General features: G+C 43.0%; 1 protein-coding gene across 1 annotated transcript in view; it reads left to right on the forward strand.

Annotated features, from left to right (window-relative positions):
• Positions 1-26,111, forward strand: part of Creb5 (cAMP responsive element binding protein 5) — a 390,725-nt gene that overhangs the window by 83,620 nt on the left and 280,994 nt on the right. Inside the window, exons 3-4 of the mRNA XM_005076816.4 lie at positions 1,215-1,308; positions 12,178-12,299. Of these exons, the coding sequence (XP_005076873.1) occupies positions 1,215-1,308; positions 12,178-12,299 (216 nt within the window). The remainder of the gene's footprint in view (positions 1-1,214; positions 1,309-12,177; positions 12,300-26,111) is intronic.

Consider the following 26,111-nt stretch of genomic DNA (forward strand, 5'->3'; position numbering starts at 1 on the left):
GAGACCAGACACTTGCCTCTGGAAGACAGGTCATTTTCCTTCATGATGCAATGGACAGAGTCACTCACATGGCCCTATACAACATAGGAGAGCCAGAAATGGCCCCAAATAATTAGAAACAACATTTTTGATAACCCTAACATCATTCCCTGAAAATTTCAAATAAATACAGACGACTACAGTATGTAGAGTATAGAACACCCCAAATAATTTGTCATGTTGCTATAAAATCATATGTATAATTTGAAAAAGACCTTAGATAATATGGGGACTAGGCCTTCATAAACAGAAACATACCGTAAAGACATCATGGTGTACATTAATAGATATATTGTAAAAATTAAGCATGGCATGGAGTTCTTTCCCAAAGTCTGACATAAATCAAAATTCTTTCTATGTCATGCGTTTCTCTTGTTTTTGGTTAATCTGTAGATAATGTCTAGCATACCTATCATGCCTTAGACTTAATTTTACACTATTATGTAAAGCAGTAACTATAACAGAAAAGTTCCACATGGTTTTACATATTCCCAGTGCTATCCAGATCTCCATCCCTTTTCTCATTTTAGATGTCATACTCTCTGCTGTCATTAGTTACATTTCAGGACCACAAGAAGCATTCCTTTCAACGTTGTTGTCTTCTCTTAAGAGACTTCCTAACAGAGCCGGGCTCTAGGGTGCAGTGCAGTGTGTGTTTTTTCAATGCCTTCAACGGGGCCCTTTGTGCTTTCTCTTTCATTATTTAGCAAAGGATAAGGCAAAGTTCAAAGCCTTTGAGCTTGAAAAGTTTTTCTTCTCCCAGATGGAAACATCTCAAGAAACACACAGATTCTACAGTTCCCTGGCAAGCCGGCTGGACTTATGCAAGGAGCAGAGGACTTTAGGAAAGTCCTAGGGAACTGAAGAACGACTAGAAGCAGAGACCACTTATCAGCATTCCTCTGCTGCATAGGCAAGGCTTTTGATAGACAAGTGGACATGATAATGCACACGTTTGCACATAGCTGGGAGGACACACACACACACGCATGCACACACCAGCACATGGGTGTAAATCAGCATGGAACTAGGAACTGTATTTGCTTGTGTAATAACATCTTTTTCGGAACTGATTTTCTTGTCTTGTTTTTGATGCCGAGCATCTTTTTCTCTGTGATGTCAGATTTGTGTTGCAAACTAAATGTCTCCCATCTTTCTCTCTATTTACTCAACAGCGTTTCCCAACAGAGGACCATCTGATGATTCATCGGCACAAGCATGAGATGACTTTGAAGTTTCCTTCAATCAAAACAGACAGTATGCTATCAGGTAATAAAGAATCAGGCAAGGAAAGGTTGGGGATCAGATTAGTTCCACTTAAGACACTTACTCATGATTTGGTTGGTTACAGCCCAGTGGTAAATCTGTATTTTGAAAGTATATATGTCTAATTTATAGCAGAAATATGATCAACTAGAACCATGGTTTCTGAACTACCTCCCCCTCCTTTGGTGTCCGTGCGTGTGTGTGGGGGGGGGTCTTAGGTAGCCCAAGCTGTCATCAAACTTGATATGTAACAAATGATGTCCTTGAACTCTTGATCTTTCTGCCTCCATCTCATTAGTGCTGAGGTTATAGGTAAGGGTCACTACATCTGATGTAACTTCTCATTTTTATATGTTACACTGAAACTTCGTTCTGTGTTATTTTAAAAATTTATGCCTTAGCCACACAGGTATCAGATGCAATTTTAGCCTCTCTAATGCACTGCTCTGCGAATACATAGCTTGATAGATTTCCTGCCTTCATGAATACTAGTATAGATTGGCATGTGAAAATATGGTTAGAATGGTTAGAATCAAGGTTCATCAGTGACATCTATGTCACATGAATGCTGTAGGGAGCCAGTGCCATGTGGCTTTAGTGGTAGGCATCTCCCGTGCTACAAGAAGTTTGGTTTCCTTAGGAAATAATAGTTGCCTCTTAAGTGGGTGGTTAAATGAGATCATGCAGAGAAACAGACTCAGTGAATGGGAGCAAAATAAATAATAATTAGTTCATCAACTAATTCCCATGCCTTCCCATGTTAAAGGGAAATTGAAAAAATAATGGTGTATGAACTTAAAGTTCGTCTGGGCTCTGCCTTGACCATACGACCTTGAACAACTAATTTTAAACCTTTCTAGTCTCAGTCTTTCTCCATGAAATGGGAATGATTGTATCTCTGCAGCATATTTCACTAACTGAATGTGAAAGGCCAATGGAAGAGGTCAGAGTGTTTCACAGATCTGAGCAGGTGACCAAGTCATTTCCTTCTCACAGAAACTGTTTGACCTGCACCCCTGTATCCATGACATGAAGAAAGGGATAGCACCCCTATGCCCACATTTTGATAGGCATCAGGAGTATTTTTGTTGCACTTAAAATTTCTGGGGATTGTATTGTCATTATCACTAAATCCTATGCAAATTGCCAGGTTTTTACCATGAAGGGTACAAGAAACTGGAGTGGTTATCCTGGAATAAGCAAACAGGGTAGTGCTGAGGCCCTTGATCCTCAGAGCCCCTGCTGATACAGACTGGGCTACTGCTTTCATCACCAGGCTGTGCAAGGTTAGACACGTGAGCAGACAGATTTGTGTTAGAGCCACCACAGCTTCCCAAGCCACTAGAGATCTGTCACTGGTGCCATTGCTCAAAGGGGACCTCTTCTCTCTGCTTTGTCACTGCCCACATCCACTCTCTACTCTCTGCCCTTGTTTGTTTCATTTTTTTTAATAAATAGACTGAGATACAGACACTGATTCTGGTTTTCATGAGTTTAAAGAGGTGCAGAAACTCCCATGTGAAAGAGACAGACAAGACTGGAAGGTTATGTTGGATGCTGTTACTTTCTGAAGTCTGTTAAGGTCTACATAGTCTAACTTTATGCTTAAGAAGTGAACATGAGTGCATAGGCAGTGAGTTACAATAGTTCAACCTAGAGGTTATGTCTATATTTTCCACAACCGGGTCCCTGAATAGGTAGGTTCCTAGTGGAGCAGGAGGGCATATTCAAGAGAAGCCAGTATGAAGGATATGTGGCTAATGTGGCAACCAGCAGCATGGGTAGCATTTTTCAGGCAGGTAGCATCTTTCAGAGTCTCATCTGAACAAGTGTGAAACAGCAGTTCAGAACATGTGACCACTTGAACGATAGGGAGAGACCCTTTTGTCTACACTGCCTAAACCAGATTTCTGATCAGTCCCCTGCAGTCTGTTCATTGTTTGTCCTGGACCTTTGTTGGCTTGTGACTCTTACTGCCAACTATCAGTAGACCAGGTGAAAAATAATTAATAGCATAAAAACCTAATTTTTGTTATGAAAAGAATGAAGAAATAGATAAACACAAAGAAAACATCATGACTAAGGCAGTGGCAATTTTATTTGATCCCTCCTCTATGTATTGCTCTATGTATTGAAGTTACTATGGAGTGGTTTCCTACTCCAGTGAAGTACTCATTTCAAAACATGTTTCTCACTTTGGGTGCTCAGTTTTGTGGGGCTTTCTGGAATAGAGAGATGTACAGTCCAGATTCATATATTTAGAGAGCTAATGTTGCCTGTGTGTTTCATTCCAGGGCTGTCCACATTGAATTGAAATAGGCTTTGTGTTGAATATTTGGACTTTAATGATTTTTGGCCCAGGAAGTGACTAAATTGTGTATTTATCCCCCCAAAATGTAAATTTTATAATTAAGGGCTTAGCATATTTATGATTATAAATTTGACTGAAGTTTTGAACATCTGTATTGTGATTTGTTTCATTAAGAGTTTCCCTTGTCACTAAAATTTGTCCACTAAAATATTATTTGTCTTAAGTCTATTTTGTATCTCATCATGAAGATGATAGTAGAAAAAAATAGTAAATGAACATCAAGCAAAACCCTCCAAATTCTTCTTGACCCATTTTTCAAACAGCATCTAATTGCGCAAAATTGCAGATGAAGTGGGAATTGACATATCATATGAAGATAACATAGGTGTGCATTTGTATGGCTAGTGTTAGGGAGTCTTGTTAGTCTCTATTTTATAGTATTACTGCATCCTTCACTGTTTGCAAGTATCATGAAGAAGATGATAAAATGTCACAGATTCAAGAATAAGTTTCCAGAGATGGGTATATAACTTGGTTCTAGAACGCTTGCCTAGCATGTCTAAAGTCCTAGGTGGGTTTGAACCTCCACATTATCTATCTAAAAACACTTTTTCTGACAGATGTGAAATATTTATTTTTCTGTGAGATTAATTTTATATAGGTTGAGTAGGGTATACTATTCACAACTGACTGTCACTGATCCTTGCCATGCCACAGAGAGTGACAGGTATTTAAAATAAGTCTGCTCTTCTAACTAGAGTAGAAACATAGACTCCTCACTCTACGTGGCTAGATGGGGACATGAGTGGGGTGGTGGTACTAGCTTGGAACTACAAAAGGATCCATTCAGCTTTTCCAGCTGTGGTCTCTCATTCTTATCTGCTCTGTATGGTACATTTCCAGAGTTCACCGGTGATGATGGTCACAAGTCTTGGCTCTCAGTTGTCCTTGTTCAAATGAAATATAGCTTCATGATGAAGGAAGTTGCAGTATAGGTTTTTGTTTTCTTAAGATTTACTTTATGTGTATGAGTGTTCTGCTTGAATGTATGTATATTCCTGGTGCCCATGGAGATCAGAAGAAGGCATTGAATCTGGAGTTACAGATGTTTATGAGCTGCCATGACAGTGCCTGGAACTGAACCCTGGTCTCTTGCAACAGCAGCAAGTGCTCTTAACTGCTGAAGTGCCTCTCCAGTCCTGAAATACAGACAGTGTTAAGAGGACTTTGAGTAGAGAATCTGTAGAACACAATTTCCTTCCACATGTGGATAACAAAATTATTTTACATACACAGACTCATTCAACTGGAAAATCTCAGACTGATCTTAGCAGAGATGAAAATAAAACAGCACAAGGGGGTACTTTAATTTGACTGTCATTGGATGCTGGGGAATTCTCATCTTGCCTATCAAGCAGCTATAAAATCTTGAAACTGCAAAACATCCCAATTAAATTTTTTTCTTTATAAGAGATACTGGGTCATGGTGTCTCTTCACAGTAACAGAAAATAGAAACCCTAACACATAGAAACAGGTTTTCACATGCCTAGCAACCCCACGACCAGACATTGTGACACAGTTAATGAAGTTAGGACAATACAGGCAAGGTATGAGAAGACAGACTACAACTGGCCCACCACCACCATTTCCTCATTCATTCAAAATCTAGTAAGTGCCTATCAAGATCTTACAGTGTCCATAGCTGGACATAGGGTACATGGTACTTACAATACTCAAGTAATCTAAGGAGGAAAATAGATGATAACCAACTACTTAACAACCTACATAAGTAAGGGAAGATTGATTAGTGATGAGTGCTGTGAAGTCTGGCAATGTGACAGCAAGTATCTACAGGTCACCTGAGGATGGATGTCCAGAAAAACTCAGTCTTTGTGACAAGACCTGATGACTGGTAGTAGTATGGGCTCAGAAGTCCTTTCTCCTGCCTTCAGAATACAGCGGCAATGTGTGTGGTAAGATACATCTTTGTAATCCCAGGGCTAAGGACACAAAGCCACAGGACTGATGTAGCATAGCCAGCTGTCCCTGGAGTGGAGACACAGGAGGGAGGCAAACACTTTATATTCTTACCTTCTTTCCCAGATTCTCTCACTCATCTTCTGGTATAAATGATGGGATAGTTACTGGGGACTCAACCATGTCTCTGTATAGAGTCTAGAATCAGCCTATCACTTATAGTAGGCTTGAAACCTAATTCTCATGGTGAAGAAAGAAAGAATGTGATTTAATGAAATAAACCATTTGTCTGAAAAGAGCTGATCATGATTATCCAAAGAGACTCAAATCATTGCTCATGGCTCTTTGAAGAATACTCTACTCAATAATTCATAGGCATTTTAAGTTTTCCAAAGGAAAGATGTCGTATCACTCCAAATCACCTTGAAAATAAGTTGAAACTCAAAAAAAACCTGCTGGAGGAAATAAATGTCACACACACACACGGTAGTAATTCAAACACCTGCAAGTAAAAAAAACAAACAAACAAGAAAAGCTTTACAGCACATGAACCGGAAAGGATGACCTGTGCCCAAAGACAGCACCATGGTAGTGATAGACAGCATGTTGTCTTGTCCTGTGCTTGCAATCTGTGCCTGGTCTACTGTAAACTTTATGTTCTTTAATCCTCATGCCCTTCTTCCCATATGAAGAAATGGCCCTTTCCAAATTCTTTGTCATTTTCTTGCTGCACATTTAGATTTAGAGTTTTATGCTAAGCTTTGGTTCTATTCTAAGCTAAAGTTGGTAATTAATGTAGGGACTGCCTTTTCTTCTATGGGCACCTTAGCTCTAAGCCTTCAAGTGGCATAAATAGTGAAAGCGTTGGAGGAGATTCTAACAAATGAGTGACTCAAGGACCACAGAGACGTGTTTGAAAGTCACACTGTCTCTTTCACTGTGGTCAGAAAACTGGTGACTATTGGCATTTGTGGGGGCTGTCAGCCTCTCATCCATGTTGCTAACTGGCCAAGAAATACACTTTTGAATCACAGGAATGAATTGAGGCCTTGTTCTGCAGAATTCCTTTTATATGAAAAACATGTTCATACTTTCTTTCACCTGAAAGCCAGTTCCTTTGAATGAAGCATATAGGAGAACTCATACAATTAAGGACAATTAGAAATGTGAGGCCTTAGCTTCCTCCATTCACGACATGTTATGGTAATAAAATCACCTCCTATCTCTTGCTCCCTCAGCTGGCAGAGCCGTGATGTAATGGTGTCAATAACCCTTGTGCCAGCTCCATGCCTCAACGACAAAGTGAACTCATGTCCCAACTGCTTTTGAGCACTTGCGGTTCATGGCTGGTGGTGAATCTGTCTGGAAGATGCACTTGTTTAGTTTAAGTCAACTTTGCAGTCGAATAGAGCTAAGGAGGACAGGCGGCCAAAGAACCCCTCATCTACACATTTTCCCATTGACTCACAGGTACTGGCAAGGCCATCTGGTCTACCAGTTCTTCATGTTGTCAACAAATGAACCAAGAACATGACCATGTCCCATCTCTGTATAGGGTCACCTTGGCCAGAATGATTTTTATGTATGTCAAGACCATTGTCCAAAACCAGGTTCACACTGTCTTGCCTTGTGATAGCACTGTCCTTGGGGAAACAGCAATGTCAGTATTGCTGATAGGTCTTTCTGCTCCTGTGTAGTCACACTCAGAGGCACATTGGTTGCCAGAAAGAAGCCTTGCTGAACTCCATACATTTCTGCCAGATGCTCCTGGCCATTGCTCTTATAAAGACTGAAAGTTCATTTAATGTAAACTCTCATAAGCAGATCTTTATTAAAAGGCAGACAGGAGCTAAGTTAAAATATTTTAATAAAAATATTGATGAAAATTAAAGAGAGAAATGTAACTGTAAAAATATAAGAAATATATAAAATTACCTTACCTTTAAACTTTCTTACTAAAAGAAACATACAAATTTTAATTCTTTTTTGCTATTGATTTGAGCCACAATCTTTTAAAATTTTTGTTTATTTTTATGTGTATGGGTATTTTGTTTGCATACGTATCTGTTCAGCATATGTGGGCCTCGTATGTCTGGAGGCCTGCAGAGGGCCTCAGATCCCTGGAACTGGAGTATTGGACGGTCACAACCATGTGGGGTCTGGAAATTAAACCTAGGTCCTTTAACCTCTAGGCTATATCTTCAGCCCCCTAAGCCACTTTCTTGAGGGATTCTATCAAGCCACATTACATGCAGGCAATGAGATCTTTATGTCACTGATGATCACTAACAGTTTGGTACCAAATGCTGCAAAATTCCTTGGCATCACCCTAGTCTGTTAGCTAGCTCATAGGTGATAACATGGGACAGTGTGAGTGCTTGAGTCAAGGAGAAAGTATTTCCCAGGGTCGATATTCTTCTTTTAGCATGTTATCTCCTGTCCACTGCACAACATTTTTAAATTGATGGTTTATCTTGCTTTTTAATAGTTGAGGAAATGAAGCAGACAGATGTGTGACTTAAGCACAACTCTGGGACCATATGGGGTAGCAGCTTCTATTAGGCTTGTGAATTTAGCTTTGTGTTTGCTGTCTAGGTCCACCTTGAAGTGATCATTCCTGCTGGAGATGATGCACTTAATGACTATAAACTGATGGGAACTCAGAGAGAGACAGAGACAAAGAGGGAGAGAGGAGAGGAAAATACATTGTTTGGTGGACTTATGTGCATGTGGAGGACAGAGGACCTCAGGTGTCAGTCTTCAAGCACTAAAGTACACCCACTCCTTTTTTCTTTTTCTTTTCCTTTTTTCTTTTTTCTTTTGCCTTAAACTTGCCAAGTAAGCTAGGCTAGCTGGCCAGCAAGTGTCAAGTCAAGCATCTACTTTTTATTTTTTATTTTTTTGCATTCCCAGTGCTGGGATTACAAGCATGTACCACTATGCCTGGCTTTTTACAGGTGCTACAGACTGAATTTAGGTACTCATGCTTACAAGGGAAGCACTTCAGTGGCAGATCTGTCTCTCCATATCCTTGTGGGAACTTGGGAACTACTTTTAAAAATAGTGTTAGGTATTTACTTCTGTCTGTCCTGCTGATAATGTCTGCCGAATTTCATCTGTGCTACTGGTGGGTAATTTTCTAGATTATCAGGTCAAGTTTGTAGAAATCTTCCTTGTGAGGTGAACAGCAGGGACTTAACATTGCTAGCTTCCTTGGCTCGCTGTTACAGGGATGGAGATTCAGCAAGGAGATGCCCCTTTCTCAAGAAACATCCATGAAAGGATCTAGATACTGAAATGTGACGAACTGTAAAGAAATTATTTTTTAATCCCCTTTGGGGCTAACATTTAAAATTTAATTGAAAACATTTTATTGATGCATACAAGCTATATACATATACATATTCATAAAGGACTGTGTGATATTTCAATGCTTGCACCTGATGTGCATTGGCAGACTAGGACAACTGGTCTACCCATTACACTGAGTGTTTATGCTTTCTTTGTATAGAGAATATTCTAAAGCCTTTACCAGCTATCATTTAGTGTTCAGTTATTTTCAGGTATAGTTATCCTACTGTGCTGTAGAAGATTAGATGTTATCATTTCCCCCTGTGCCCCTTTCCCATATCTGCCCTAACCTCTTTAGACTCTGATATCCAGTATTCTATTCTCTAGTTGTATAACATTAACTTTTTAAGCCTCCACAAATGCATGCAAATGTGTGTGTTTTATTGTGTGGTGCCCGGCTTGCTTAGCTCAACTTTTTCCAGATCTATCACACTGCAGCAAATGACAGGACCTCACTCTCCTTGAAGGCAAATATGAAAATAAGAAAAGTGATCAAAATTTCCTTCTTACCTTTGCCTTGGGAGCTTGAGGTTCCCCAGAACATTCCCCAGAACCCTGTGTGCTGTGTAAAAGTCTCTGTCAGAGGGGAACATGCAGGTGTTTATGCAGCATCCATTCAGGTGTATGGGGGGCAATAACCCCAGAAAACCTTTAGGACAGGTGAAGTGTAAGTTCAAAAGGATGGAGGTTGTCCTGTCTCTTATTTGGGTTTTTCTTGCAGAAGCACTTAATGAAAGGCGAGCCTAAAGTCTTAAGTGCTCAGTTAAGCATTCCTAAGAAACCCAGCTCCTGTACATCCTCCAAGGGCTGCTTGTCCCTACTGACTGAATGTACTTTAGTATTCACCAGAAAAGGATACACACACATACCTGGCACTATAGCTGACTAATGTTCTTGGATCTAAATAAGGAAGGGATTACAAGCATTTTAATTTACAGCCATGGGTTTTACCCACTAAGTTCAAGGGATTTCAGGAGAAACGATTACTTGAAAAAGGCATCAACGGCAGTGAAAATTTCTGCCTTTCTGACTTAAGCACTGAAAGTTTGATCTGTTCTCCCCTTTGAGCATTTGTACATTTCCAAGATGACTGGAGATGCTGTACTCAGTCCAAAAATGTTAGAGAAGAAATCTAGGAAAAGTATTTAATGTCCTCTAAGTCATGCTATTTTCCAAATATGGACTTTTGGGTGGTCAAAATTGTTTGACACACACAAATTGTTTTACACACAAAGAGCTTATGAGCCTTTTGAACAAGAAGGGCAAAACACTGCATTTGGGCTAAAACGAGATCCTGTTTGAAGGTGATAGAAGGTTTTTAATGAGATGGTTATAGGTCTTGTTCAGGAAGACCATTTCCCTATTTCCAGAAAAGAATCCACCCTACTTATAAACATATGTGAGACAATCTGGGTTAAAATGCTTGTGAACCACACATTTCTTCAGAAATATGTTCGCTTATATAATCACACAATGGTTCTATGACCATTTGAGACACACTGATATCTACATGTGCGTCAGGCTAACTTAGTGTGCTAAAAATGTCATTTGCACAAAGCACAGCCTGCATGTAAGTGTTTTAGATAAGGTTTGTTTTATAGTCATCGGCAGCAGAGACTCAGAATCTTGGATCTTGAGGTTAAGAGTGGAGAAAGAGCACTGTTGGGACTCTGCTGCCCCGGAGTCCATGCCAACCCTCAGGTACTGAATGCCCCTTTGTCATAGGGATTCAGGACATGTTGTCTTTGAAGGGCTGATTCTATGGAGGAGCGCTGGTGACAAGCCATCTGCTTTGTGAGCAGGAAGATAGTCTTTGGGTCTCCATTGATATTTACTGGATTTCTGGGATTACCTACTCTATATGTGAAGAAAAGTAAGAAGAATACTGACTTCTTGTGACACAGAAGTTTATAGCATGCTGGCCTGACACAGAATTTCAGTGTAATAGAACTCTTTTCGGGTGACTGGCGACAGTAGCTTCGAGAACTGCGCAGAAAGTGAGATGGGACAGTACACAGATCATGCTAGACAAAAGCCACACTCAATCTCCTGCTTGCCAAGGGCTTAGGTGGCGATAGTACAAGCACACAGAGGAAGAGACCAGGGGCCTTGCTTGTAATCCTGGTGTCATCATCATCTACCCAGGAGACCCGAAGAAAATCCGAATCGCACTGACTCTCCGTGTTTCTCATCTCATGTGAACACGCCCGTGTGTGTGTGTGTGTGTGTGTGTGTGTGTGTGTGTGTGTGTGTGTGTGTGCGTGCATGTGTGTATGTGTATGTGTGTGTGTGTGTGATAGCTGCCCCCTCCCTTCTGTTTATAGTATCTTCTGCCTTGATGAAAACTATTTTACTCAGTGTTGTTCATGTCAGCTGTGCCCAATCTGAAGGAAGATAGCCAGTCTTAAGGATAAGTCTACCTTACTTACTTCCTGGGGTCTTGTGAGATTAAAATCCAGAGAATACACGGTTGTGAAAATACTACATAGACTGCAGCAGACCACGGCTTCATCTCCCCCTCCCCACTCCCCACCCCTGTTTGCTAAGGAATAAACTCTGTAGAAAGTCCAGCCTATGAAAGAAATTCCTTTCCTTTTAGAGAGTATTCCCAGAATTTTCTCCTGGCTACAGCAAAGGAAAATAAAATTGATAATGCGATATTTTATAAAAGATGGAAGCTGAGTGTGTTTGACTTGGAACCACTCATCTTCCTTCCCTGATTCTCAGGAGGAGATAAAATTGTCAAGCTACTTTTTGTATTAAGAAGAAGGAATTAGCAGGCCTGTTTGTTTCTTTTTGTTTTCTATAAAAATATACACACTCTCTTTTTCCAGACCCCTGAAGTCAACTTTGAGAGTGATGTAGAAAATCTTCTGGGTTGATCTTCGCTAAATCATTTTGACATTAGAGCCAAAAGACTCATTCCCCATGTGGCAATGTGTAGTCAGATGCTATTGACTCCAGATATGGAGGACACAAATGTTTACTGCTGTCCAGGGGTGAAGGTGGGGTTGGGGTGGGGTCAGGAGGGCTGGGAAGTCCTTATATATAGCTACCATCCTTCCATTCCCCTTTCCCCCCCCCCACATGGCCGTGTAGCTAAAGGTCTGGGAGATTGTGGGCAGCTGTTGGACATCATGTCAAGATGATGGGAGGGTATGAAGGAATTTACTTCCATTTGCCGTGCATTAGAGATAAATCCCAGTTATTGATCTCTGGCCTTTGCTTTCAGATCAGACTCCAACGCCCACGAGATTCCTGAAGAACTGTGAGGAGGTGGGTCTCTTCAGCGAGCTGGATTGCTCCTTCGAGCATGAGTTCCGGAAGGCTCAAGAAGAAGAGAACAGCAAGCGGGTAGGTGGCCTGAGTGGACACTAGAGGTGTGCCTCCTCAGCAGAATGTGTGGCACTGCAAACTGTGTTGAGGTATTCTTAGAAAGGTATTTTGAGACAAGATCTCTTGCTAAGTAGCTCAGGATGTTAAATGTACAATCCCCCTGACTCACCCCAAACACTGGGATTACAGGTATGTGCCATGATGCCTGCTTGTAATAGTATTTTCGGTATTTGTGTGTGTCTATCTAACTTTTTCTTTTAAAGTGATGTATATCTGATAGTTGATAGCATCCTGAGCTCATGTTACTGATGGGATAACGAGTATCTGGCACATGGAATTCAAGCTTTAGAAAAATATTACTGTAGTCTTAAAGCTGTGTCAGATAAATTCACCCTCAACCAGGTATTTTTTTCTTTGCTAAATATTTATCAGTAGACCTTGCATAGGCAGTGTGTTCAAAAGACACCAGGCTAAGGGGCAAATAATCCTTGGTTTTTCTCTACCAGCTTCGAAATCACTTTCTGGTCAGGTTATCTGGTCAGGTTACTGAACATATATTGTTGGTGAGGTAAACAGATGAGCTACAATGTGGCTCTCTTCATGAAGTTCTTCAGGTTTTTTTCGTATTATTTTGGTAGAAATTTTAAATCAACTAACAAGATTAATCAAAGGAGGTAGAGTCACAAGTAAATTTGACAAGTGTGCCTTTCATGAATTCTTTGTTACTGTCATAGGGTATCACTGAACGCACACCGTTTGCTGAACATGTTAGACACAGCCCATGGACAGAAATGTAAAATGTGGAAGATGGTTAAAAGGGACAAACAGCTAGGTGGTGATAAAACCAAAAATTCCAGCTGTTCCAACTGCAAAAGAAATTTTAAGGGGCTGTGATGGTTTCCTGCCTGCTTCCAAGCCTTTGACTCTTCCTCTGTGTGAAATGATGGTAACCCTCCATCAGATTTTCCGTGTCACGTTGACACTGTGCTGGCTCAGGGCTGGCTCACAGTGACCAGGTTGCATTACTTTAGCCAAATGCACGACACTTGCAGGAGGACGAGTGTAAAATTCACAATCAGCTTGCTTCACTTATAGCTAACTTGCCGTTTATACTTGCCCTCCCCTCTTGCTCCTGCCCCCACTTCTCTGAACACATTCATGTCTGCTGTTCTTTGCTAGACAAATCACCAAGTCCCGAACTCTTTCAGAAGCACTTCTCAAAAACCAGGAGATACAACTAGATTTCATTGTGCCACATATAAACTTTAAAGGCCCATGAGAATAACAAGGGGGAATCGGGGAGTCCCATCCGGTAAATCCCCTTGGCCTGAGTAATGAGATTAGTTCTTTTGATCAATTTGCATAAGTAGAAGACTGAGAATCAATGTCCTCATTTTCCCAAGACAGTCCAAGTGGGCTTCTTAGATTATGATAGAGACGGGTGTGTGGTCAGTACTGTCTTCACATTCTTCCTGGCAGAATGGCAGTAAGCACATATCCTTGATATTCCTAAAGACTTTTTTGCCAAGGACAGTTTGGTGTGGCCTCAGTTGGGGGTGTGGCAGTCAGGCGTGTTCCTGGTGAGTTATTCATGAGTCTCCATGTGAAGCCTCCTGCGAGCAGTTCTTGCAGATCTGAATTCCAGGAAATGGTTTGCTTCCCCTGAGGAACCTGAGCATTTTTCTGCTGTGGCTATGAGAAGTGCGTACTGGTTGTATTTCTCTTTTTGCTCTGACTGCTAGATTATCACAAGCCAAGGGCACTGCTTAACTTGGCGAGCTCTTTAGGCCACTATAATGAGTAATATTTTACTTCCTCCATCTACCAGACTTTCAGTTATAGTTTGTGTTTCCTCTGGTCCTGATTTCTAATTAAACAAAAGTATTTTCATGCTGTACATGTTTGGTGAATTGCCTTAAATTCCTTGTAGGCTGAGAAGACATGAACTCATTACAATTTAGAAATTAAGTAATGAAATAAGCAGAGCCAGGCAAGAGAACTGTGGTGATGGCAGGATAGTGTTTTTCTGGTGTTAAAATGTTGCTGTCACCATGGGATGTGTAGGGGAGTGGCTGCAGACAGACCCTTCAGGACACCATAGCAAGCATTGGGAGCCATATTCAGTTTGGTGAGGCTCCCTCTTCCTCTGTTTGGTTCAAACCAGAGGGACCAGATCCATTCTTGGGTGGTCATCACTGCAGTAGGGGCCTGCAGGGACTAATGCACTGTGACTCATGCAGCAGCAAAGTGACTGTGTTGGTGGCTTATCCCCTGGCATGGCTTTAGAACCACTAGGTGGGGAATTCACAGGAGCACCGATGTTTCCAGTCTGAAGGTGTGCTTTCTCCTGCCTCCAGGCCTGTAATTCTCCAGCTGTTAGCATCCCTGAAGGCTGCCACCGAAAGCTCCTACCTCATTTATTTTTTGCTGCTTGTTTTCCAGTTATCTTCTCCTTTTGCTGTACATTCAGGTGCTGATTCATTTTCAGCAAGGGTTTTCTTCCCAGTACTTGACGCCTCACATATGACAGGCAAGCATTCTGTCAGTGAGGTACATATCTAAGCCCAGTTGTTTCCCTTTAATTCTAAACCCCAACCTTTCCTTTTCTGATTTCTTCACCTGAGCCCTCCTCTCTCTCACTGTCTCTCTCTCTCTCTCTGTCTCTCTGTCTCTGTTTCTGTCTCTCTCCCTCCTCTCTCTCTCCTCTGCTGTATGCATGTGTTCATGTGATAAGCATGCCATGCCGGGTGTTTATGTGAGTACTGGGCATCTGAACTTGGGTTCCTCAGCCCACTCTTGGCCCAAGTCCTTCAATAGGAGTGTACTTGAATTGTTTCATCAGTAGAGTTTTATAAAGTGGAAGATGTTTTCAGCCATTTGGAGAACTTGGTTTAGATGGTCCTGTGTTTCACCGTTACATTTCTAGCTGTAGGGTTGGGAAGTCCGGACAAAAGGCAAGTAGAGAATGGATTCTTATGAGTCTGTGTCCATTGATACAATTCTGCTTTATGGACTCTGACTCCAATTCTGACTAATAGTTCCTCATTGGCTCATAACTCTTCTGAGAGATATCCCACACTCAAAGAATTATAACTCTAACAGGCATTGTGAAGCTCAGCTTGCCCATGGCTTAGAGCTCAGTGCCCTATACCCTGAAACACATAACTTGTTCATCAGCCTCCATTCAGGAAATAATCAAGTACTGTCCAAGTTTCTGATGAAGACACTAACAAATATAAATGATCAGAAACCAATCAAGCAATAAAATGCCTCAGCCTTCAGATACCTTGCTTGTTATGGACTAGACAAACAACACTCCAGCGAAAAATGTCCCATTGTGGTTAGGTGCTATGGAGTTATGCCCTATGGTGGTCAGTGCTATGGAGTTGGTTATGCCCCATGGTGGTCAGTGCTATGCAGTTATTCCCCATGGTGGTCAGTGCTATGGAGTTAGTTATGCCCTATGGTGGTCAGTGCTATGGAATTATGACCCATGGTGTTCAGTGCTATGGAGTTATTCCCCATGGTGGTCAGTGCTATGCAGTTATTCCCCATGGTGGTCAGTGCTATGGAATTATGACCCATGGTGTTCAGTGCTATGGAGTTATTCCCCATGGTGGTCAGTGCTATGCAGTTATTCCCCATGGTGGTCAGTGCTATGGAGTTAGTTATGTCCCGTGGTGGTCAGTGCTATGGAGTTATGCCCCATGGTGGTCAGTGCTATGCAGTTATGCCCCATTTTGGTCAGTGCTATGCAGTTATGCCCCATTTTGGTCAGTGCTATGCAGTTATGCCCCATGGTGGTCAGTGCTATGGAATTAGTTATGCCCCATGGTGGTCAGTACTATGGAGTTAGTTATGCCCCATGGTGGTCAGTGCTATGGAATTAGTTATGCCCCATAGTGGTCAGTGCTATGGAGTTATGTCCCATGGTGGTTAGTGATATGGAGTTAGTTATGCCCCATGGTGGTCAGTGCTATGGAGTTATGTCCCATGGTAGTCAGTGCTATGGAGTTATGCCCCATGGTGGTCAGTGCTATGGAGTTATTCCCCGTGGTAGTCAGTGCTATGGAGTTAAGTGCATCTGTGAAGGAGCTCAGGAAGGGGTGGGTGTGCTCAGAGGGGGCATTCCAGTGGACCCAGAAACCCAAGTAGAAGTCCTGAGGCTGAGAAGATGGCCTGTAAGAACAGAGAGAATATGTGTAAAGACCTGAGGCCGGGTGATATGTACTGGAAAAGTTCTGAAGAGAGGTACAGCCGGGGAAGGGTACCTTAGAGAGCTGGGTGTGGGGAGGCAGACCCAGGAGGGCGTTGCAGGCCATGTGATGTGTTCTGTTTTTACACTGACTCGGAATAAGATGGGAAACTATAGGGCAGTTCAGGGTAGACAGCTGGTGGGTCTTGAGATAATACTTTAGAAAAAGTCATTTTGTCTGCTGAGGGGAAAGTCAATGGTGGAAGGCAGAAAGAGAAAATATTGAAGAAAGAACTGAAAGAAATCTAGGTTAATGTTCTTAGCATATTTGCCTAAAATAGAGATGGAGGACGTGGCTGGGATCTAGGTATATTTTAAGGGCAGAGGTGATAGTTTTGCTGGTAGAATATACTGGAAGTCACAGGAAAAGGAGACTTGGGGAGCACCAGGGCCTTCCACTTGCACAACCGGAAGTGCAGAGTGGCTGTGGGAGGAACGGGGTTAGGAGAACCTGACATTTGACTTCATGAGACTGAAAAGACTCACTTCTGACAGGAGTGGCTGTCAGGCGGAGGTCTACACATGGGCCCTGCAGGGTCTTCCAGCTCTGTCCAGTTCAGGCTTCATTCAATGCTGATCAGTGGCAACAGAGTCATGAAGAACCAGAGTGAGGCCCAGATCCTTCAGAAATTCTGAGGGGAAAATTGGTACAGATTTTGTGGTCCAGGTCAGAAGAAAGAAAAATAAAAAGTTTTTTTAAAGGGAAAGGATGAATTGGCCTTCCACAGTTGATTCCTTTCTAGAAAAGAGACTGATTAACACACAAGCAGGTATGCATTCCATTGATATAACAGCAGTTTTGCACATGGTTGTGCACAAAGGTTTTGCATGTATGCAAACACACGGTTTTTCTACGTGCTCTCTCTCTCTCTCTCTCCTCCACCTCCATTCTCTTTTTCTCTCTCAATCAAAGGGATCAGAAGTGAAACCCTTTGTCTTACTGAGAGAAATATAATGTTACAGCCTAACGTGACTAAACACCCCACGAGCAAGAAAAGGAGTGTGAATGTGCTACACATTGGGACTCTCCCATAGGACTTGAATATGGCTCGTTAAGCTGATGCAGAAACAGCAAATCAAGACATCTAGAATTCCTTCTAAAATGATGAAAAGTGCAGTCTATCCCTAGAGGGTATTGACTCTTTCACACATGGGGAAAAGGGACAAGCTATGGTCCTAAGGTCTTGTATCTCAGCTCAGTGGGGGTGATGGAACTGGTCACGGCCAGGGCAGGCCCAACTCTGATAGGCCAGGCTGTTTACTCTCATTAAATTCTGCACCTTGCTCTGTTACCAGGTGCCACCGGTTGCTTGGAGAGAGACCAGGCAGAGGAGAGGTCAAGAGAGCAGGCTGTTGGCCTCTTCCTACTGTCTTGCTCTTGCCAGCCACCAGCAGGCATGGCAGCTTTCTGGGGAGGGTCTGGGTGGAAAATAAGACACCATGCTGAGCAAACTCGCAACAGCTGCATGTTTCCGGTTAGGATAATATGCTGCTGCTAAGATATTTGTGGAAAGCAATCCTATCCTCCCCCAGAAGTCCAGAGGAAAAGAATGTTTTGAAACCTAAACTTGGTTTTACCCAGGCTTTAAAAAGTCTCCTTGTTTGCTTAATCCTTTCAGATGAGACTGTTTTTCATCTTTTCCATTTTCTATCGGCCTGGCTGAAAGGAAACACCTTTTGACAGTGATAATGGAGACTACAACCTATTCCTTCCCCTTCCCCAGTAACTGGGAAACCCCAGACCTGGAAGGATTCCCTTTTTTCTCCTGTTTCAGCATAGGACAAATGGAAGTCACGTTCGAACTTCCTCCTCACCGGTTACAATTCTCATTGTAGCTGGAATTTGTTGAGATGAAGAGATTTTGGCTTGGTTCTTGCTTCCCACTCCGGGGCATAACTAAACTTGTGGATAAACTGGAAGCTATTTCATGTGTTTGAGGTCATTGTAAGTTAAGAATGATGAGTCCTGTCCTAGCGGGATTAGTGAGATCTGGTATCTACTGCTGAATGTAAGAATGAATTAGGATGTGACCCAAGGGCTTACAAGGGAATGGACAACACAACATTCATAAGATAGTGTTTGATTTTTGTGAAGAGTCTGATGACCTCCAGAGCAGTAAAATGCCCAGAGCATTGTTAGTAGAAAAGAATGAGCACAATGCCAGGTGTTTGATGTGGATGGTGAGGGGAGTCCATGGCCTAAAGTGGTGGGGCCGAGACAGGTACCAAGTATTTGTTTATTGTCACCCTTAGAGAGTTCCTTAAACCCTATCGTCATAGTAGAGAGAAAAAAAGTTGAGACTGGCAAGTTAACTTTGATCCTAAATTATTTGGCAGTCCAAAACTCTGTGTTCAGTCAGCGTTATAAGTGATCTCAGAGGGTCGAGAGTAGCAGCAACTGCAGATCAATGTCTCCAGGCTCTGAGTATTATTTAAATGACTTGCCATGGGTTTATTTACATTCGCTATCACCTTCTGGGTGTCATGGTGAATTAGAGGGAGGTCTCTACCTGACATCTCTTTGTTACTGTGTCCAGAGGCTGGAGAAGCAGTCAGACAGGCTATGCACTCATGCTGTACCTGTGATGGACGTTCTCATCTGCAACTGTAAAAGATCCTGGGAGAGAACCTGGACTGTTCTAGTTCTCAGTGTTGCTTGCCATGGAGGAATTCATTCACTTAAAAACCTGTATTTAGTTGGAGATCTGTGAAAGAAATAGCATGTTTTTACACCAGTATTTCTTGCTCACTAGTGACTAGATGTGGTAATGTTCACAGTAGTCGCATGTTTGCAAAGCATTTCAGGCCCACGCTGTGGATGATAATTTGATTTTTGCTCCTTCTCTCCCATTGAAAAGAAATAACTGATACAGAGAGACAAAAAGGAAAGCAGATGGCTAACCAGAGTGTTTTTTCCTTCTTCTAGAACAACTCCATCTCTGTATCCTTTTTTATGGGTGTGTCCACCCTCAGGCAGGTCTACCTAGCCTATCTCTTCTCATAGGTGCTAACTTCCAGCCCTCACGGGGAACATACAGATGAGTGTTTAACATGAAGTAACTTCCGCTATTGTTGTTCCTCTTTGGAGACGCCTCTGTGGTCTGACTTAGCTTACTCATGGCTCTTCCCAGGGTACGGACTCCTGCCATATCCGACTGTCTTGCTTCTGTCAAACAAATTGTGCCTTCACTGAAGGACTCAACTTTGCTCTCCTTGGTTGGCCCAACTAGGAACCTTCTGAGGAAAGCCAAGAAGAAAAAGCCCATGGGTGTTCTGTCTCTGTCACCTCAGGCTGGAGCATCCTGCTGGGCAGTTGCTGAGAACCCCCTCCCCCAAGGTGATTTGGTCTTTAATACAACTTTATTGTTGCGGAACTTGTGCTTCAGAAAGGAAACTAACTAAAATGTGTAAAACTGGAAACCAAAAGTCCTTAAATCATTTTTCCTCTTGTTAATAGTTAAGAATATACAGCCAGTGTCCAGAAGTAGCTTGAGATCTCAACAGCACAAACAAGAATTGATTTGGACGATATTAACCACAGCGTTGTGTGGTGTTTCCAGCACACCACATCACTGTGTGGTCAGCCAGGTCCGGATACTGTAGCATCCACTCTTGAAATATATGAAGCAGGACCAATAAGGGAGGTGAGGAGCACTGAAAGATTTCAAATGGAAAAGAAAACATCAGTTCCTAGGGACTGTGTTTTGTCTGTCCCAGTGCTGCCTTCCCAACATGCATTTAGAAAGTGAGTGAAATTGACATATGTGGCATCATGAGGAAAACAGCAACTTTCTTAGCAGGAGACTTTTTCCTCAGGGTGATCTCTCTATCCTTGGGCTGGGCTGGACTCTCGGCTTGTTTAAATCCCATCTTACCCATCTGGAGGCAGGCTGGCCACACAAGGATTTCAATGTATTAACACAATGGGAATCACAACACCAAATAGGTGCTCTCCTCTGGAGGAGCCAGCTTGCAGCTGTGAGTAATACAGGGTTTCCAAGGACTGTAAGTCTTTGCTTGTGCCTTCCTTAAGGCTGCCTTGCACCGATGCTCTCAAAGGCAGGCAGGAAAACAGACTTATTCTAGGCCAGATTCAAACAAAACGGCTAAGAAATGAAGCTTCCTTTCCAGGCAGAAAACAGCACTCACATTTGGACAACTTGGCCAAATGTTAGACTCCACGAGCATCTGTAGTGAAATCACTGAGCTGGGCCCCTCACTGAGATGTGAGAAGAAACTGACATTATAAAAAGAGGAAAGGAAAAGAAAATAATCGTTGCAAGAACCTGCCTTTGCCTCCATCATGCTGTAAATCTGTCTGAATGTATGGGCAGGAGCAGGTATGGGAATCATTTGCCAGGGGACAGGCTCAGCGTTTGTGTGTTGTTATTTCCATATTGATAAGTGGGAGGGCAGGAACTGGGATTCCTAGCATTCCTCCTGTTCATGTTCCGTCAGGGTGGATGTCAAATCACACCTGTGGGCTAGTGTTGGCTGGCACGTCAGAGTCACGAAGGGACATTATCCTTTTTCTTGATGCAATGATCCCCAGCAGTCCACAGACTTGGGAAGGTTCACGAATTTTGCCTGCACTCAGTAGTCCTGATTTTGTGGAACTAGCTTTTTTTGGCAGACGGAAGGGGTTCACGGGCCACCTAGACTGGAGGTGAGGTCAGAGTGACTCCCACTGTCACCTGCCTGCTCTGCTGCTGCCGTTGACAGAGGGACACCTGGTGGCTTTTCTGAACTCACCTGTGGTTCCTTTGTTCTTTGCTTTCTGAAATCTTACCAACCGTTTTATTCTGTTTGAGACTGTGGCTCTGTTACTTGTGGCACTTTTAGTTCTCTCATGAGGCTCTCGGGTGGCATCCCCTAAGATCTCTTCTGCTCTCAGCATCACCTGAGCATGCCATTTCTGATAAAATCCCATCATGCACAGAGGATGAGACCAGCACGCAAGATCATACTACTGTCTTGGAGCTGTAAGGTTGGTGACCTGCTTATGAGCAAGCCTGGACTGTCTTTGAAGGGAAAACATTGCATTCTTTGTTTAGCATGGCTTTGGCCACATGTGCCCTTTAGAACCGAGTTGCACGTGACAAACACCATCTGGTGTAGGAAAACTTTGGAAGTCAGTGGGAGAACGGGCCAAATCCTGCCTGGGCTGGTCCATGCTCAGCCCTTCTCTGTGGACTCACACTGAGGTTGGGAGCTCATTCAGCTCATCTTCCTAAAGAAGAGAGGCAGTTCCTTGGTGTAACTGCAGATAGAATGTCTACAGATCATGTGGTACTGCAGGGAATTGACCCCAGGTTGTCAGGACATCATCTCCTCCTCGCTCTCCCCCCCCCCACAGGATGATTTGTAATTCCAAGAGCTTAGCGATGTCCTGGAAGATGTATAGACAGGAGGGGTTGCTGGACTGCTGGGCATTCTTGGGCCAGGCATTCCCAGCCACCACTTCCTTGTGAGAGCAGCTAGAGCTCAGGAGAGGGACGCCTGGAATCCGCTGTGCTCTGGACTTTAGGGTCCTCGGAACCTCTACCCTTGTACCCCTTTAAGTCGGTCTTCTAAATTCTGGAGGGGAAAAAAGTGGTCCAGAATTCTACAAATGCGTTTTTACAGTGTAGTGTACCAAGAGCTCTTCTTAAGTGAGTCGATTGACTTGAAAATGGCCTCCTAACATGCCTCTATTGCCCATATGAGCCTGGGCATGGATCATGGAGATGTGATATGGAATGTGCCCCGATTTTCTTTTTTATGAAAGTAAAAATTCTAAACTTTTCTTCCATTGTTCTCTAAAGGTCATGCGTGACTTCATTTCTCAGGTACAAAATATGCTTTTGAAAAACCTCCTATCCACACATGTAGACTGAGTATATTAAGATCTGACGACAGACATCATACATGCTAAGTTTGTATACTATTATAGCCCTTCACCTAGAATTTCCCTTCTGGTGTTCCAAAGGAGGCTTTGGAACAGGACCTCAAGCTCCACGTCAGCAGAGGTAGTAACACAGCACACCACTGCTCTTGGGAAAGGCATCTGTCTCCTGCATATCCAGAATTAGGGAATGATTCTTACTCCCAGTCTCTGCTAGAGAGCTCTCTTCCCTTTTTGTATCGTAAGAATACACGCATCTGTGTGTAATTTTAGGCAAAGTGAACAATCTAGGCTTGGGGAATAATGCCTCACCCATTTCTTGGAGGTTCTGACAGTCAATGGCTATAACCTAGATTCTCCTATGGTGTTCGCTTTAGCATCAGCTTCAGTAGACATTAGCTGTTGCACTAACTGATGCCCTCCAGACAGATGGCACCACTGTTCCACCCATTATCTGAATATACTGGAATAGATTTACCATGAGCAGTAATGTGTCTGTACAGATCCAAACACATATGTCCTTCCTCAGACCCCCTTGTGAAAGAGGCACATATTGTAAGACAGCTGGCCGGGGCCAGGAGTGCAGCCTGTGATCCCAGGAGAGAGGTGTTACTTTGACCTTGTAAGTGCAGTTCCACTAATTGAATGCAATAGTCACAGACTGCAGCCACCATGGTTGCATGCCTGAGTCAGCGCACTGTTACATTTTGCAGGAAAAAAAATGTGTGTTAGTAACAGCGATGGAATATTCCAATTCACTTTACCGTCCTAAATTCTATCTCTCTGGCAAAAATCTCGCAATGTCACCACAGACACAGATTGTATAACAGGTTTGTTGTTAAAAAATAAAAAAGCACTGAGATTCACATTTATGTGTTAAACCAGACAGAAGAGCCAAAGGCTCCTATTGCTAGGGACGACTTCCAAAGGACCCTCCCCGTGAAAGTGCACTGTAGTGTTCAGTTGCTCTGTGGGATGCAGGCTGTTATTCTCGGTAAGTACTGTGTCTCCTCAGTGCAATAGGTGTATCGGGCAGTTTTCTGACATCAGATTGTGACTTCCTGAAGCCACATGTGTCCGCTGGTCCCTCCTTAGTCTCCAGTCCACAGCACCAATGCTGCCTCGGCCTCAGCCTCAGGCTTTCCTGAGTTCCCTTTGTATCAAGGTTCCCCCAGAGACTGTTTGACATATCAGCCTGCGGGAGAATGAATTCCTAACAAGAACTGCTAATATTTGCATTCCTCTTCCCTTTCACAGACCTGAAGAAAGAGATTGACTCTTAAAAAAGTGACCCCCACTTCCTACAAGACCCTGGCAGAGGTACCTCTCGCTGGTGCCAGATCCCTTCTCCAGCAGCTGTTTGGTGATTCCGTGTCACTGGGCTGGCTGCAAAATCCGCCATAGCCTTTTAATTACCTGTTCATATTTCTGAAGTGCATGGCTCCGTGGCACAGGGAGGGGATAAGCCTTCATTGTAATGGACTTTCAGTAAGACTATCTCTGAGATAAGAGTACTAAATCTTGGCAGTTTTTCTGGAGCACACACTTTGTGATTACACACAAATTCTTGGCTCCCCAGAGCCGTGTTGTAAATGGAGTGTAGTATGCTGGGCTGGGTAATAAGATACTGCAGAAATGTCTGAGAGTAAGGTGCACTTTTGCTTTATTTATGAAGATAGACATGCCGGTTGAGGGCTTAATCACAGCTGATAAATCATTTTAAGAAAGCCTATTAGAACCATATGCTGATTTTTTGCATTAATATAGTGTGTCTGTTTCTAGTCTAATAAGACAGGGTTCTTTCCTCTTGTGCTCTGTGTCTCTACAGTGTGGACTACTTATCTGTTTAAGTGATATCACTTGTGTGGGAGCATTTATCTCTTTAAGAGGCACCATTAATAAAAGAAGGTGAAAGGAGATGGGGACGGAAGAAGGAATGAAGGTGCCTGTTGCCTTTGTGTGTGTGTGCGTGTGTGTGTGTGTGTGTGTGTGTGTGTGTGTGTAAACACAGGTATGTGTGTTTATAGTATCACAAAAGAAAGAATCCAAGAGCTGGGAACAGGAAACATCTCAGTTAGTTTCCGAAGGCCGTGGGCCGCTCCTCACTAGGCATAAGGCAGTCATTTCAGTCCAGGTGGATATAATACTAGAGTAAAAGATTATCTGAAGTTGGGGGTGGTGTACTGACATTTTGGTTACCTCACTTCTCCCCAAGCTAGCGGAGCTTGGCCCTACGAACAGGTCCCAAGGCTCTTTAATGAGAGCCATATTGGGGCTCCAGATTGGAGCCAAACTCTGTTTATCACTAATTGCAGGGGTTCCTTGCAGAACTTCGCTATTATTTCCTGATTATATCTCTGCTCTTTTTGTTATCTTGCCAAAATTCAAACAGTAATAATTGCATGATTTATTGTTTATTTATAACCCTTCTACTGCTTCAATCCCTTTATGTAGTAGATTTCAAAACAGCAATTGCTTTTTCTAAATGCGTAATTTCTTTGGCCTTCCCCAGGGAAGTCTACATGTGTGACCCTCACTTGGAAGCCTTCAGATCCCTTCCATGTCCTTCCTTCTCTAGGATGCTATCTTGGACTGTGTATATAAGGGCTGCTGTTAGTATAAAGAGCTTGTGGTTTAGGAGGATGAATTTATCCCTAGAATTTTAGCCAGGTTGCATTATATGGCAGAAAAGTTTCTTTCTAGCTCATGGTTTCAAAGACAGAGACAGGCTAAAAGCCTATTTTATATCCATTTAGAAATGGTTAAGAAACATACCCCCACACTGTTAGACACTGTGACCATAAACTAGTAAGGACAAAATTCACTGTCATTATCAGGCCATCTTCTTGTCAGAGTCTGCGTTTGAAATTTCAAGGGCACTTTTTCCCTGTGCGATCATCACAATCTACCTTGCAAGATAGGTGTTTTATAGCAGAAGCTGGACTGGGAGGTTTGGATCATCTGCTGGGATCCACGAAGTCTGGAAACTTCAGATCCACTATTGTATGTAGGGGCCTCTGTTGGAAACCACGCACGCTTCCTACTGCTTCATGTTCTGTCTTCCTTTGCTTCCTCGTGGTACACACACATTTTAATATAATTTCAACATTCCAGGGGATGCTTTGCAGAACACCAAGGCATGCCTGACCTCCTCAAACACATGAAAACACCTTGATAGCACCCACTCTGTCCCAGCATCGAGGCTTCGGACAGCACCTCCCAGCTGAGCTCCAGTCTTCCGTGTTCCACAGGTGTGGCCACCAAGATGGCTGACTCTGTCGACTCAGGATGAAAGGCGCTTTGCTTGTGTGTGTATTTATAAAAGCCAGGAAAGGCAGTTTACTCTGCTCACGTGAGTTCCAAGCCAGGCCCGGGACATCCTGAGGGTGATGCCAAGTTGCTATGATACAGTTTTCTTCGTCACCAAGTCCTAAGGTGTGGCTTTTGGGAAGGAATACACACTTTTGTGGAGTGTGGATGCATTCAGCGCTTACATCTGATACAAGACCATGAATGTGCTTATCAAGGACGGCACACCTAGCACGCTGCTGGTGTGGGACTCCTAGGAAATGGCGCGGGATCCTGAGCATTGCTGTGGTCATCTGTGTGTAAGTGCCGCCCACTAACGGGCTGTGCCGCCGGAGTCCCAGGGACTACTGTTTCAGGGTACCAGAGAAGTTTTGGCAGGTTA

This window comes from Mesocricetus auratus, unplaced genomic scaffold (assembly GCF_017639785.1).
Source record: "Mesocricetus auratus isolate SY011 unplaced genomic scaffold, BCM_Maur_2.0 Super-Scaffold_100676, whole genome shotgun sequence".
Classification (NCBI taxonomy): Eukaryota; Metazoa; Chordata; class Mammalia; order Rodentia; family Cricetidae; genus Mesocricetus; species Mesocricetus auratus.